A 14,510-nucleotide genomic window follows, 5' to 3' on the forward strand; every position below is an offset into this window, starting at 1 on the left:
GTTTGCGAACTTTCTTGCAATCGTTAACGAACCTTTTGCAACCCATTATGAACCCTGGCGAAATCCCAAATTTGCTAGGTTCGCAAACGTTCACCGCTCAGTGAGATACCCCCTTACGTCTCCCCTCACCTCCGGTGGGCTTGACAAAAACTGGATACATTAGGACAAATCCATTGACTTGTCAAAGGATAATGCTAAAGTTGCATATAATGCAATTTGTGGACATTTGTCTGAAGGAATTCTTTTTCTACCTCCGCCAAGGGGGGAAGTTATGTTTTCGTTACCGTTGGTTTGTTTGTTAGTTCGTTCGTTCGTTTGTCTGTGTGCAAAATAACTCAAAAAGTAGTCAACGGATTGAGATGAAACTTGCAGGAAAGGTTGAGAATGACACAAGTAACAAACGATTAAATTTTGGTAGTGATCCAAGAATTTTGGGGAAATTTATGAAGGATTTTTGATATTTTGGCAGGTAGGGTCAATGGGCTTGGGAGTTCAGGCTGCGCGTATTTGAGGTTTGCATGCACGCACTAAAGTGCGTGCTCTAGTTTCTGCTAGGGCGAGGCGCGCAGTGCAGATGAGGGTTTATGACGTAACAAAGGCTTCTATATTGGGAAATCGGGCGGCTTTCAGCACACAATGCAGTACGTATGGGTGGAAATCACTGATTTCTGTGGAAGAACAAGATCAGTGCGGGTGGAAATGGGCTGCATGCTTGGCGGAGGTCTGCGCTCTCAGAGTGCTTCTCTAGTTTTTTACATGCAACATACATACTTCATGAATTGATGGGAACATTTCCCAATTTTCCTCACTTCCTCTTCACCAGTCCCTTCCCCTTTAAACTTTACATAATGCAGTCTTTCAAGTGGGATAATGTAAAAAAGGAGGAATAAAGTAGGAACAGAATCAATGAAAAAGTAGGACATGAGAGGGAAAAAGTAGGGCATTACAGAAAAAAGTAGGAATAAATCAGGACATGTGCAGGCTTTTTGGAGTAGTTTTTGTCAATACTCACCAGAACTCTTGATGGTACATATAAATCTTAATTTGTACTCACAACCCTGCTGCCTCAGCCTCACTTTTGCTCCTGGAAGAGCCTGAAAAATACAACAAACACAGACATTTTTTAGAACAATGTCAGGAAGCACACACAAATGCATGTTTGACAGTACAGGCAATACGAATCAGTGGCAGATCCAGAGGGGGCACATCGAGCGCACCCCCTCTCTTTATTTTTGGTTAAAACAAAAGAAATAAAAAGAAAAAGTGGGGAGGGGTGCGTGCGCCCCCTTTAATTTTGCAAAGGTGCGCCTCCCCTTTATGGAATTCTTGGATCAGCCCCTGCGAATCTTGATCACTTAATACAATACTTGCATAGAAAAGACATCATTCTGTGATTGGCATATACAGGTCTATCATATATCATCCCACAAAACATGACATAATCATTCCATGCTGTGTAAGCTATACACTAATGCCAGATGTACATTACACACTTCCATCTAAAAGATGACATCTTTTATTTACATTCATTTGAATGTTTTGAAGTTGAGAAGATATGTGTTTCATTTCAAAATGTGAAAAAGATTGGTAATAAGGATGTATTTGACAAAAGCTATTCAAAAAAGATGACATTTTATCTACATTCACTTGAAGTTGTGAAGATATGTGCTTCATTTTTAAGTGTGAAGAAGACTGGATATAAGGATGTTTGACAAAGCTATTCAAGTGATGCTCAAGACAAGGCTAGTATACTTTCAAGTTCCAGCTGAATGACCATGAGATAAGTAATAAACTAACTTTGCGAAAGACCTTCAATTTCAAATACATGTAAGCACTCAACATGTGTTCAAACATTTCAAAATAACAGGATTAAACTAATGAAGTGCTCAGTATTACTCTCTGAGAGCACATGTTATACACATATTACATTTGTACTTTATCACTTGTACAGGCAAAGACATGCATGAAGAATGGGTTTTCTCATGACAGTGAGGCCTTACAAAGTGAAATTATGCTACCAAATGCATTATCATCTTTATCTTGCAAATCCTGGCCCACTACAAATCTACATACTCAAATCCTGTGAGTTTACGGCACAGTATCCACCACTGAATTTCCAGTGATATACAGTCAACTTCGGATACCTCGACGTCGGATAAGCCGAATATCACTTACCTCGGAGGCAAAATGAAAGTCCCGATTGTTCCTATGGAGTTTCCGTGTATCAAAATTCGCGTAGCTCGAAGAAAATAACTCAAAGTTCGGTTACCTCGAAGTGAAATCTACTGTTCCAATCTTAATTAACTTATTGTTTTTCCCAGCATGTAGCTCCAATCAAAATTGCAAACATCACTCAGCATCTCCGATTAAGCGCGCGTGGACAGTGAAGAAGACATGTCACAAATCTTTTCACATTCGACCGTAAATATTCCCGACCAGAACAATCGCACGCCCAAAGAAATACCTGGTACACAGCTGACAAGAAAAATCCCCAACACCTACCTACATACATACACGGTATGCACATAGCACCCTTGCCAATGGAGTGCTTACGAAAGCACTACGCTCTGCCCCATCATCTTCTTTTCTTTAACCACTGTGTTTTAATTCTTGATCATGATAGTCATACCGTGCGCATAGATTTCTTAACCGTCGTGGCGCACCTGCGTAGGTGTTGACATTTATATCTTTGGCATTAATCACGGTCCACTGTCCAAACATCAATCTCCTGCGTAGTGCCTTTTTTTAACTTTTTTTTTTTGCCTTTCACAAAGTTTTGTTTCATTTATTCTTCCCCGAGAACGCAAGCACTGATTTTTTTAATTTTTTTTTTCAGCAATGCGATTATGAAAATATTGTGGAATATGATGTAGAAGTATAGGCCGAGCATAATAAAGAATAGAATAGACAGGGCTCCACACTAACTTTTATCGGGCCACCAGTATCACTGATTTTTATTTTTTGGTGGTCGAATTTCCTCGAAATTAAAATCTGGCGACACACAAAAAAAAAATGGGGAAAAACATTAGAAAAACTAAATCGGTCCTACTAAACATAGAAAAATGAATATTAAGCATTAATTATTAAAGTGATACAGATGCCCATGTTTAAAACAAATGAATAGAAAATCCAATCATCTTATTTTGTGTTTTGAGATTTAGCAAATAGGCGTATAGACTATTATAAAAGTTGATGCCTATATATTTAGGAGGTCAAAACTTACGTTTGAAATGAAAAAGTGGGAGCATTTGCCGACATTTGTTAGCATCCGACATTTGTTGGTTTTTGTTTTTTTGCACTGTAAAGAGTAGAAAGTTACTGTTATTCATTTCTTATTGTAAAAGCAATCATCCAACATTTATTAGTCTGTTAGCACCTTACCGAGCCGAATATTACTGTTAATCATTTTTAAATGTAAAAGCAAACAACCGACATTCATTTTAGCATCTTACGGAGCCAAATCCATTTCCAAACGTGAAAGCAAACATCCGACATTTGTTTCCGCATCTAACTGAGCGGATTAATACCGTAAATGTAAAAGCAACAATCTGTCATTTATTTTTGCATCATACGAAGCAGAATATTACCATTATTCATTTCAAACATACGACATTTATTTTATCATCGTACGGAGCCGAATGTTACTGCCGTCCACTTCCAAAAGTGAAATGAATCATCTGACAATTATTTTATCATCGTACAGAGCCGAATGTTACTGTTTTTCATTTTTGAACGTCGAAGCTGACATCAGACGTTTATTTTACCATCAAACGTAGCTGAATGTTACTGTTATTCATTTCGAAATGTAATTAGCAAATATCCAATATTTTTTTAGCATCATATGGGGCAGAATGTTACTGCTATTCACTTCCAAACATGCCAAACGTAAAAGCAATCTTTCGAGATGTATTTTAGCATCTTCCGGAGTTGAATGTTTGCCATTTACTTTCGAACGTAAAAGCAAACATCCAGCATTTATTTTATCATCGTAAGGAGCTGAATGTTATTGTTACTCATTTCCGAACGTCAAAGCAAACATCAAACATTAATTTTACCATTGAACGCAGCTGAATGTTACTGTTATTCATTTTGAAATTTAAAAGCAAACATCAGTTATTTTAGCATCGTATGGAGCAGAATATTACTGCAACTTCCGAACATAAAAGCGATCATCTGACATTTATTTTAGCATCTTCCGGAGCCGAATGTTATTGCTATTTCTTTTCAAAAGTATACGGAAACATCTGACACTTATCTAACTAACCATCGTATATACGGAGTTGAATATTGTTTTTCATTCCGAACGTCAAATCAAATATTCGACATTTATTTCAGTGTCTTCCGGAGCCGAATGTTATCCTTACTCATTTCCGAACGCAAAATCAAATATCTGACATTAGTTTTAGCACCATACAGAGCTGAGTCTTGTCGTTTTTTCATTTCCAAGAGTATGAGCAAACATCCGACATTTATTTTAGTATCTTACGGAGCCGATTGTTATCGCTGTTCATTTTCAAAAGTAAAGGCAAACATCCGACTTTTTTTGGTGGCGCGATAGGGCCACCAAAATCTTCATTTCTAAAATTTTGATTTCAATTCCGATTTTCATTCAATTCATTCATATAAAAGTCGATTCAATTCCAATTGACAAGCATGCAAACAATCGGTAGGCACTATAACAGATACCATGTTGAACATCGTAAAAACGTCGGATAAATCGAAGAAAATTCGACGTACGTACACGTACCTCGAATTTCGCGTACCTCAAACCATTTTCTTCAGTCCCGACGAATTCGAGGTATCCGAAGTTGACTGTAGATTATCTTGGTATAATCACATGATATACATGGAAACATAAAGGCAAGCTCAATTTGAAACACTTTAACCAATAGAACATAGAACATCCAAAGAGAGAGAGAAAAAAAGCAAATACTTTACATTTCAGTATCAATCAGGGAAATGTAGTATTGTCACATGTAGAGTAACAGAAGACTAATATAACCAAATGACTGCACTTCACAAGACTTGAGGAGTATATATGTACTTCTGCTTTTTGTTTCTTATTGTCTGTAGTCTTACTGGCTTTATAGGCAGTGCAAAATGACTATTTTTCGATAATTTTCTGTAGATAACTGTTACGGCATCACGGTTCCAAAGGCGCCCTCTCCGGTAACCTTGGAAAGGGTAACCTAATTACCGGTAGCAATTCGTGCAGCTGATTGTCTGTAAAGGGAACATGACATGAAGTTTGTAACCACTGAGTTCCGGATATGCAGACAGTCAGTGAGTAATAAAGGATACATATGAGAAATGAATGATACGCGGTTTATTTGATGGAAGTCACTTCCGTAAATGATATGTTGGTTTGATATACTGACAGTTTGTTCATAAGCTTGTAAGCTGTAAAGTTAACATGATGAGCAGTGAACAATAAGCGTATACACTTCTATGTACAAGCGCGTACAAGCGCAGAGGTTATGATGCGAGGCATTGTACGTTCTGACATACGCAATGTCAAAGGAGCTTTGATTGTTATACGTACGTGTTTAGGATAACTGCTGTGTAATGCACAGGCAGAGTGTTATGTTATAAGAACGATATAGTGCTGACTGACGGAAATATGTTGTGTGTGTTGTGTTGCAAAGGAGGCAATCACAGTTCAGAAAGGGGAGAAATTAGGTCAGATTGAGACATGAATGCTACGGTGTGAGCATGGATGACTGGTTGAGTTGAAGCATCACATAGGGGTATAGTTCGCGATGTAAATACACATACAACCCATAATTGCCTATAACACAACTGAAGTTCAAGTTTATGTTATCACAAAGAAGGCTAGCATGGGTATAAGGTACTACACTTGCAGGTGGTTAATAAATAGACTCACCGTTGTTGTTTTATCTGCTTTATAGTTATTGCTTGTTCATGCACAGGACTATTGTAAATGATAAGTGGTAATTACACACTGTACATTGTAGCAGATTTAAGGGCCTATTAGCTTGGATGGCTGCATTTGTGTACTGGTAGATTGATGATGGCAGATAACTGCATGATTGTCACATGATTGTCATGTGATCATAGTGTTTGGTATAATGTCAAGTAGGCCTACACTAGTGCATATTGGATAACCAACATTAATATAATGCTGTTATGGTTACCTTCCACACACACACACTCACAGTTGCCTTAAGGCAGGTTAAGACAGGAATTCATGCACTCATACTCTCACATGAAATCAATTTATTGTGTATCAGAGTATTAAACTCACATAAAGATCGTTATTATAGACAATTGTATATGTGCATACTGTGCATCTGTATCGATATGCAAAGGGTTTGTTTCAAGTGTTATTCTGACAAGTTGTGTATCATTATTTTGATCATTTCAGTGAACCACTGTTTGGGGAGAACCCAGTGAATAAACAGAAAGGAAAGTTCAACAAAGGCTGTTGTTCAAATGTCTCCTTATTTGGTGCGTTTACAATAACAAATAAATCAGTTTTCATTTTTTTGGTGTTCTGTAGATGCTAGATTCCATGTATTCTTGAATCAACTTACATTTGTATTAACTAATTTAGAAAGAGTTGTAGAAAATTATCATTCTGTACATTCCAATGATTTTCTACTGTTTGCAATTTTTGCCAAATTTACTGGAGACAGCTAATAAATTACATTCAACTTGACCCTTTTAGTGGAATACACATACAGCTTTTTGATCTTTTCAGGAAGTTTCTCCATTTTGCAATTATTCCAGGCACTTTAAAGCCCATTCAATACTCCTGAAATCAAACTTCTTCATATAATTTTGAGAATACCTCCTCCAGCCTTTGAAATTTTACATGGTTGAGATTCTGCTTTTCATTTTCCAGATATTTTACTGGTTCAGTATTTCAGCTTGTCAACTTTATAAACTACTCTCTGCAAAATCTTGGGAATAAACAGTGACTGTAATTATTATTTAAGTCCTAGCTAGCTTCCCTGATTTCTCAGCAAATTCCAATTAACAAACTCTTTTTCTTTTTCTTTCTTTTTTTTTAAGAGCAAACACACTCTAGATGATCTGTATACTTGTCATGCAGTTCCTATGTTTTCTTAAATACACTGTATTTGCCTCAAATGCCCTTTCAATTTTGATACTCTCCATTGTTCTTTTGGTTTTTCACCTTAAACTTACAGTTTTGTATGTTGATCACAATTAGCATACATGTCCATCCACTCACTTTTTTCTTTTTTAAGAAGTTTCTCTGTCTCACAGTTTTCCATCTCTTTCAAATGGTTCAATATTTTGGGTATGTCACTTCAAATGATCCATTAGATTTAAACCACTGTCATTAAGAGATTTCTTTTCTACCATTTTCCCACATCTTGTTCAAACTAGCCAGGTAATAAAAAGATGTTCAGCTTTATTTACTAAAATTTGCCAGATCTGTGGAATAACAAGACAGCATGGCTTCTAATTTTTCAGCAAGTTGTTTCCTCCAAACTTAACTAACTGTTCTTGGCAGTTCAACTTTACACTTTCACACACTTGCTCTTACTTGTGGAATATGCATTCACTATCTTTCCCGAATGTTTGGGTTTTTTCAGGTATGCTTTAGATGGCTTTTATTTATATCATATTCTTGATAATTCTGTAGGTGTCTTCAGGAAGTGGACTTCAACGTCTCATGGTTTCAACTTCAATCAATCTTAAATCAATATCAGAGGCGGATTCAGGAATTTCGTAAAGAGGGGGTGTGTTTACAAAAATAAAGGGGGGGTGCACGCACCCCTCCCCCCATTTTTTCCTTTTTATTTCTTTTGTTTCAACAAAAAATAAAGGGGGGGCGTGCGCCGTTTGTGGTCCTCCCTGGATCCGCCCCTGAATATTGAAATATTGTTTTTGTGTTTGTTTTCCATCAGGTTCCTCCATTTCCTACCTTCTTCTAAGTTCTTTGAGGTAATGTATGTCTTACCTATGATACAATTCAAACTCTTAAGATCGTCCATAAAGAGGTTCCTGCTCTCCTACTAGCCTTTATCTTTCAAGATGGCTAAGTAATTACTGTTGTTCTCACTCCTTGTTAAAGATTTGTGGGATCTGCTGATTAAAAATTTCTTCTTGTTCATCTGATTTTTCGGCAACTAACAGATGAATTAAAGGAAGATTTCTATTAGTTGTACATGTATCTACCACCTACCCATGATTCAAATGGATATCACAAGTCATATGTCTCATGTCAAACCTCATAAGTCTTGAAAGATTTAACTTTTGACAAAATTGGCAACTTACATGTTCTTTTCTTGCACTCCTGCCAAAAGATCAAACTACTGTAACCTGAGTGCTTTTGATTTAGCCTCAGTAATATGCAAGTTTCATGCAAATGGGTTCCTACCAATCCACGCTTTCTTGGGCATTACTCATCCTCACATCAACCAGATCTAGTTTCTGTGGTGAATAACTAACTTTCATATTAAATTTGTCATATCGCAATCATTGCTAATTAGTATCAAAACAGGCCTCGAATTAACCGACGGCCACCGACGGCCATGGCCGTCGGTGCCCCTCTCGTTGGCCGCAATGCCTTTTGTTTTTTGATCAAAGTTACGGCCAAAAAAAAATGTGCCCTTTTTCTTGGGGCCGTGGTGCCCTTTTAGAACGAAAGTTATTATTTATGACGTATAATATGCCCTTTCTCAAAGTCTACACTTTAATAAGCTTGAACAACTTTCCTGATCTCAAATATCATACCTTCAGTTCACTCGCGTCCCAATATATCTGATTCAAACTCAAAGTATCTTTCCGAGATACGAGACGACGTGTACGTACATGTACGCCCGACCGGCTTTTACCATCCCGACTGTCTCCGCAGCGCAGCGGCCATAGAGTTACTAGCTAGGCAGCGCATATTCAGATAGAGTAGTAAAGAGTGAACACCAAGTTCACCAAGAAAAAAGAAAAATCCCACGATGCCAAGGTGCCAGACTGTGGAATGGGGCAGGGTGGAGAGAGAGAGACCAATCAACAGAAGAAACCGCACACGCGCGCGCAAATTCCTTTGCCTTGTGGTTTTGCCAGCCAGCTGTCGGAATGTGCTTTGAAGTTACATGGCAGCCTGGCCTGGCTGGCCTGAAAGGGTGTCGAGTTTCAATCAATACCTACTGTTGTTTTATTCATGTTTTAAAAAATGTTGTTTCACCTGATAGAAACGCGGAAATCAGGAATGTGTTACAGCTGTAGGGAAGAGGTTTTTGTTGTGTGTTGCACTGTGTGTGTGTGTGTGTGTGTGTGTGTGTGTGTGTTTGTTTGTTTTTCTCGGGTTTTTTTCTTCTTTCTTTTTTTCATAAACACCCAAGATGCCCTTTCCAATGTGGCCTTGGTGCCCCTCTGACTGACCTAAGTGCCCTGGCCGCTTGGAAAAAGTGCCCTTTTCTAAATGGCCTTGCCCCTCCAAAATCCTATTTCGAGGCCTGTCAAAATATACATTACTGAAGAATTTCAGGCGAAGGGGATCTGAAGGTGTTCCTGTTTCTGAGGATTTGCATGCCAGCACATGCACGAGACACAATATGCTTGAACTTTTCATCCACTAAAACTGGCTGTAGGTGGCATTTTTTCCCTCAGTTGTATTCTTTGGAAGTCACATGTCAAATTTTACTTTTAATTGTATGGCAAGCTTACCTGGTATTTTCGAGCGATGATGAGAGCTGGTTGAGCACTATTCCAGGTCCTAGCCTAGGCTGCAATATCAGTGGGATCAATCACATCTGCACAGGAGCACAAGCTGAGGCTGGCAGCAGTCTTGTGGTTGACTGCTCTGTGTTATCCCTCTTTTATGCTGATCAATGTGATCAATTTTATGTGATCAATCACATCTGCACAGGAGCACAAGCTGAGGCTGGCAGCAGTCTTGTGGTTGATTGCTCTGTGTTATCCCTCTTTTATGCTGAAGAGGCTCTCCCCACCAGGAAGAATCTGCAACTAGAGTCTACTCATCATTTCTGAATATCAACTATTCAAGTAGCCTTGCACATTTCTTTTTGGGTTTTTTTTTTGGTGGGGTTTTTAACAAAAAAAGTAGGAAAAAGTAGGATTTTAAGCAAAAAAGCAGGAAAAGTAGGGACAGCAGTTAAAAAAGTAGGAAAAAGTAGGAAAAGTAGGATCACTTGATGGATAATGACAAAGGGATAGAGGAAAGGGAAAAATCACTGTGTATGTACTCTACCTACCATGCACTGGAATTACAAGTTCTATCACTGAAAGCTTGTTGATCTGGATCTTGGACAAATAACACACAGTAGTCATCATATCTGTTTGGTTTACCTATCTGTGAGCTCCAATTGGAATGTATCTTGTAACTTCATTCTCACTTTCTTGGAAGACAAGGTAGCAAGATTAGCTCCCTGAAGGATACCTGCAGACATAAAAGGAAGTAGAACAAATGATTTTAAAAACTAAATCACATGTGGTATTTGAGAGTGTAATGACAATGCAGTAATTCTCAAGTCAATTGAAAGGCACAGATTCGGTGTCTTGAAACAAAATGTAACAGCAACTTTCTAAGTTCTTCATCAGATTTACTGACATGAACAGCCAAAGAATGAGTAACAAACATGTATACAAATATACATTAAAGATTCACAAGTGTAACTAATGCCTTTGTTTGAACTCCATTAGTCTGAAGATGTGCATGTGGTTGTGAGATATGGTGTTCTCATCAATAAAGAAAATAACAACAGAAAGAAAATAAAAACAAAAGTGTGTAGTGTACAAAATGCACTTTCTCAAATCTCATTTCCTTTCAAGTTATGTCTGTGCGTGTGTGTGTGTGTGTGAGTGAATCTAATCTATTCACAACTGTGACGAAATGTGACCGTGCATCACAAAAAGTCGCACCCTTTGATTTTACGCGAGGACTCAAAAAAGGTGAAATGGGTCAGCTGAGTCAATCTTGAGTTTTTCATATTTTCTGAAAGAGCTATCGTTCTTGTACATTATTCTTTAGTTCGGGATCATAACATGAATGGGAAAGTGTGTTTTCAGCAGTTTTTCTACAACCCTTTTTGGGGAGAATAGAGTGATGAGGTACTGTATGTCTTAGAGTCCCCTTTTAATTTCTTGAAATCCTTTACCCAGCCATCACTTTCAAGTCTAATAACTTTTAAAAGGATAACTCTACTGCTTTGAAAATTGGCATTAATCATGGACAGAATGTGTTGATAGAACATGCTCAATTTCAGCTTAATCTGATAATCCCTTCATTGTTGTTGCTCCAATGGTTTACATCCTGTGTTTTGTCCCTTGGTAAAGATTAAGTGCTTGAATAGACCATGTACTTCAGAGCCTTTTTTCTCAGTTCACACTTTTAATGGGTGTGTGCGTTCTTTTTAGCATTAAAGGGGAAGTCCGGACGATTATCAGCCGTTTCCCGTGTAAAGAACAATATTTCATGAACCTATTACCCTTTTCCCGACAAGAAAAGACCATCAGATATATTTACTATGATTTAAAAAAAAAAAATAAGGTAATTCTTAATGTTCGAATCCGTCGCGAGCAGCCCTTCGTACTATCTGTCCCAGTATGCAATGCGCGTGACGTCACAGACTCACTTTCCTCAGCAGAGCACCGCGAGCGCAGCCCAGCTACGCATCAATCTCCCATTGCACTGCTGACTGCGGCGCAGTATCTGCATGCCTGCCGAGGTCTGCCTAGTTGGCGCTACCGCAGGAGTCCGTACACTGGTCGAGAAGAACCTTGGAGAGCTACACTGAATTACTGACGGCCAGCACAGGCGCACACACAAAGAGACATCTCTTTGCGCACACATCACACGCGCACAATCAAATCCATTGACGACTGGCTCTCCCAGGCTCCTCTCGACCGAGTCACATTAAGTCATTAATACGAACAGAAAGGGACTATTTGCAGAACCAAGCGTTGCCTAAAGCCTGTTGTCAATACTTCAACTTCACTGGTAAGTCTTCAAATTGAATAAATTTTTCGATTTTAAGTTGATATTTATCCGCGATACTACCTTATCATGATCCTGAATGCTACAGTGCGCAGCCCCATTACGCTATGCGTATGGGGCTGCTGGTTGCAGTTACGCCGCCGCTGGGGAGTATGACGAGGCTGCATCGAGTAGTATTTGTAAGTTTTGACGACAAACTTGTCAATTAAAATATTGGAGAGCCATCTTGCGCACCTTTCCCGCTCATTTTCTGGGTTCGGAATGGCAAAAACAAACTTTTCTTCTGGCCATCGCCCGGTTTAGTAGAACACCCAAACGCTTCACACATCGGCATTTTCAAAGTGAAGCAATAGATCATGCCGCGTGCTTCCGCTGTGTGGCCGGAACCATGCGGAACGCTACCGCTTGCTCGGCCCGTATCGCCGTTGCTCAAGCAGGGCTCCCCGAGCCAGCTGACGCTCCAAACAAAAAGCAATGTGATGCTAATACGTCACGAAGTCACGTGATCTTTCTCGCAGGCGTACAGAAATTGAACAGTTACGATTCAAAACAAGGAAAAGTAGAAATTACGCGGTGCGTAATATATGTCCCCGCCGGAAGTAGCATTTTGTAGCAAAATGTGCAATATAGGTAAAAAATCAAGGTCAAAGGTCAAAGAAGTCAAAGGTCAAAATTCTGTGTAAAAGTTTTGAAGCCCTCACCTAGTGCCATCACATAAAGCAAACGGAATCAAAATCGGGTTAGAAATGGCGAAGGAGTAGCATTTTATAGCCAATGTACAATACAGGTCAAAGGTCAAAGAAGGCAAAGGTCAAAATTCTGTGTAGAAGTTTTGAAGCCCTCACCTAGTGCCATCACATAAAGAAACGGAATCGAAATCGGGTTAGAAATGGCGAAGGAGTAGCATTTTGTAGCAAATTGTACAATATAGGTCAAAAATCAAGGTCAAAGGTCAAAGAAGGCAAAGGTCAAAATTCTGTGTAGGAGTTTTGAAGCCCTCACCTAGTGCCATCACATAAAGCAAACGGAATCGAAATCGGGTTAGAAATGGCGAAGGAGTAGCATGTTGTAGCAAAATGTACAATATAGGTCAAAAATCAAGGTCAAAGGTCAAAGAAGGCAAAGGTCAAAATTCTGTGTAGAAGTTTTGAAGCCCTCACCTAGTGCCATCACATAAAGCAAACTGAATCGAAATCGGGTTAGAAATGGCGAAGGAGTAGCATTTTGTAGCAAAATGTACAATATAGGTCAAAAATCAAGGTCAAAGGTCAAAGAAGTCAAAGGTCAAAATTCTGTGTAGAAGTTTTGAAGCCCTCACCTAGTGCCATCATATAAAGCAAACGGAATCAAAATCGGGTTAGAAATGGCGAAGGAGTAGCATTTTGTAGCAAAATGTACAATATAGGTCAAAGGTCAAGGTCAAAGGTCACGACTGAAATTCTGTGTAGAAGTTTTAAAGCTCCCATGTAGTGCTATCATATAAAGCAAACAGAATCAAAATTGGCTCATAAATGACAGAGAAGTAGCAAATTGAAGATTTTGATCACACACGGACGCACACACGGACGCACGGACGGACACACGGACGGACGCACGGACGGACGGACACACGGACACACACACGTACGGAGCCCGTTTCATAGTCCCCTGCTCGAACTCGTTCGGCGGGGACAATTAGTGATGCTAAAAAATCAATTGTGACGAGTTGGGAGGGTATTTTTCAATGAAACTTAGTCATTATGGTCCTTGATTTATGTAGATTATGGTGAAATTTATTCAAAATCGTCCGGACTTCTACTTTAAGATAGGTTAGGGGAGTCTGTTTGAATTTAGTTATACATCATTTTAAAGCTTAGAGTCTGCTCTTTAAGAATCTGCTCTTAACTAAGAATTGATGTCTGGCGACTTTTTGTTGGTTTTGTGCTGCAGGGTCACAAATAGAAATCATGTCTGAAATTAAACAGGCATTAACAATGCATTTTCAAGAACTGGGGGGGGGGCATCATTTGAACAAAAGAAGATCCTATCACCCAAGGGATGCTACCTGCCAACTTGAATGAAAATTTGTCACAGGGTTTTCAAGAAACTTAAATTGTGAAAATTGGGATCCAATTTGGTCCCCCCAGCCCCAAGAAGGGAGGGGGGAGGGGGGGGGGGGCACCCAACATCCTCTGCCATGAAGAAAACTTGAACTACAGTAACCAATGTATTTACTCATAGCACTAACTTACCCCTATCATGTCTAGTTCTAGAGAAGATCTTTAAATATTCACCAATTTGAAGGCTTTAGGTCCCCCTGCCATTCCCTCTACTGTTGAAAAATTTGTTGTGCACAACTTTAAACCGAGCTCAACAAATGTGCCCAAATTTCAGTTGAATTGCTTGAAAACTGGTGAAGTTGATTTGATCTGCAACATTTGCATCAATCAGACCAACAACTCACCAGATCGCCTGACCAACCACATGCCCATTCCTATAAGAGAGATCTGAAGGGTTAACACAGAGACCCTTATATTTTATACAGGTTTACAAGCTTTGAAAAAAAAAGAATAGTTTCAAATTC

The 14,510-nt window shown here is 39.0% G+C and overlaps 1 protein-coding gene across 1 annotated transcript in view; it reads right to left on the reverse strand.

The window, feature by feature from the left end:
- LOC140241546 (uncharacterized) overlaps positions 1-14,510 on the reverse strand; it is a 79,282-nt gene that overhangs the window by 56,014 nt on the left and 8,758 nt on the right. Inside the window, exon 2 of the mRNA XM_072321281.1 lies at positions 10,300-10,390. Coding sequence (XP_072177382.1) covers positions 10,300-10,390 — 91 coding nt within the window. The remainder of the gene's footprint in view (positions 1-10,299; positions 10,391-14,510) is intronic.

Source organism: Diadema setosum, chromosome 18, assembly GCF_964275005.1.
Source record: "Diadema setosum chromosome 18, eeDiaSeto1, whole genome shotgun sequence".
In the NCBI taxonomy this organism is placed as follows: domain Eukaryota; kingdom Metazoa; phylum Echinodermata; class Echinoidea; order Diadematoida; family Diadematidae; genus Diadema; species Diadema setosum.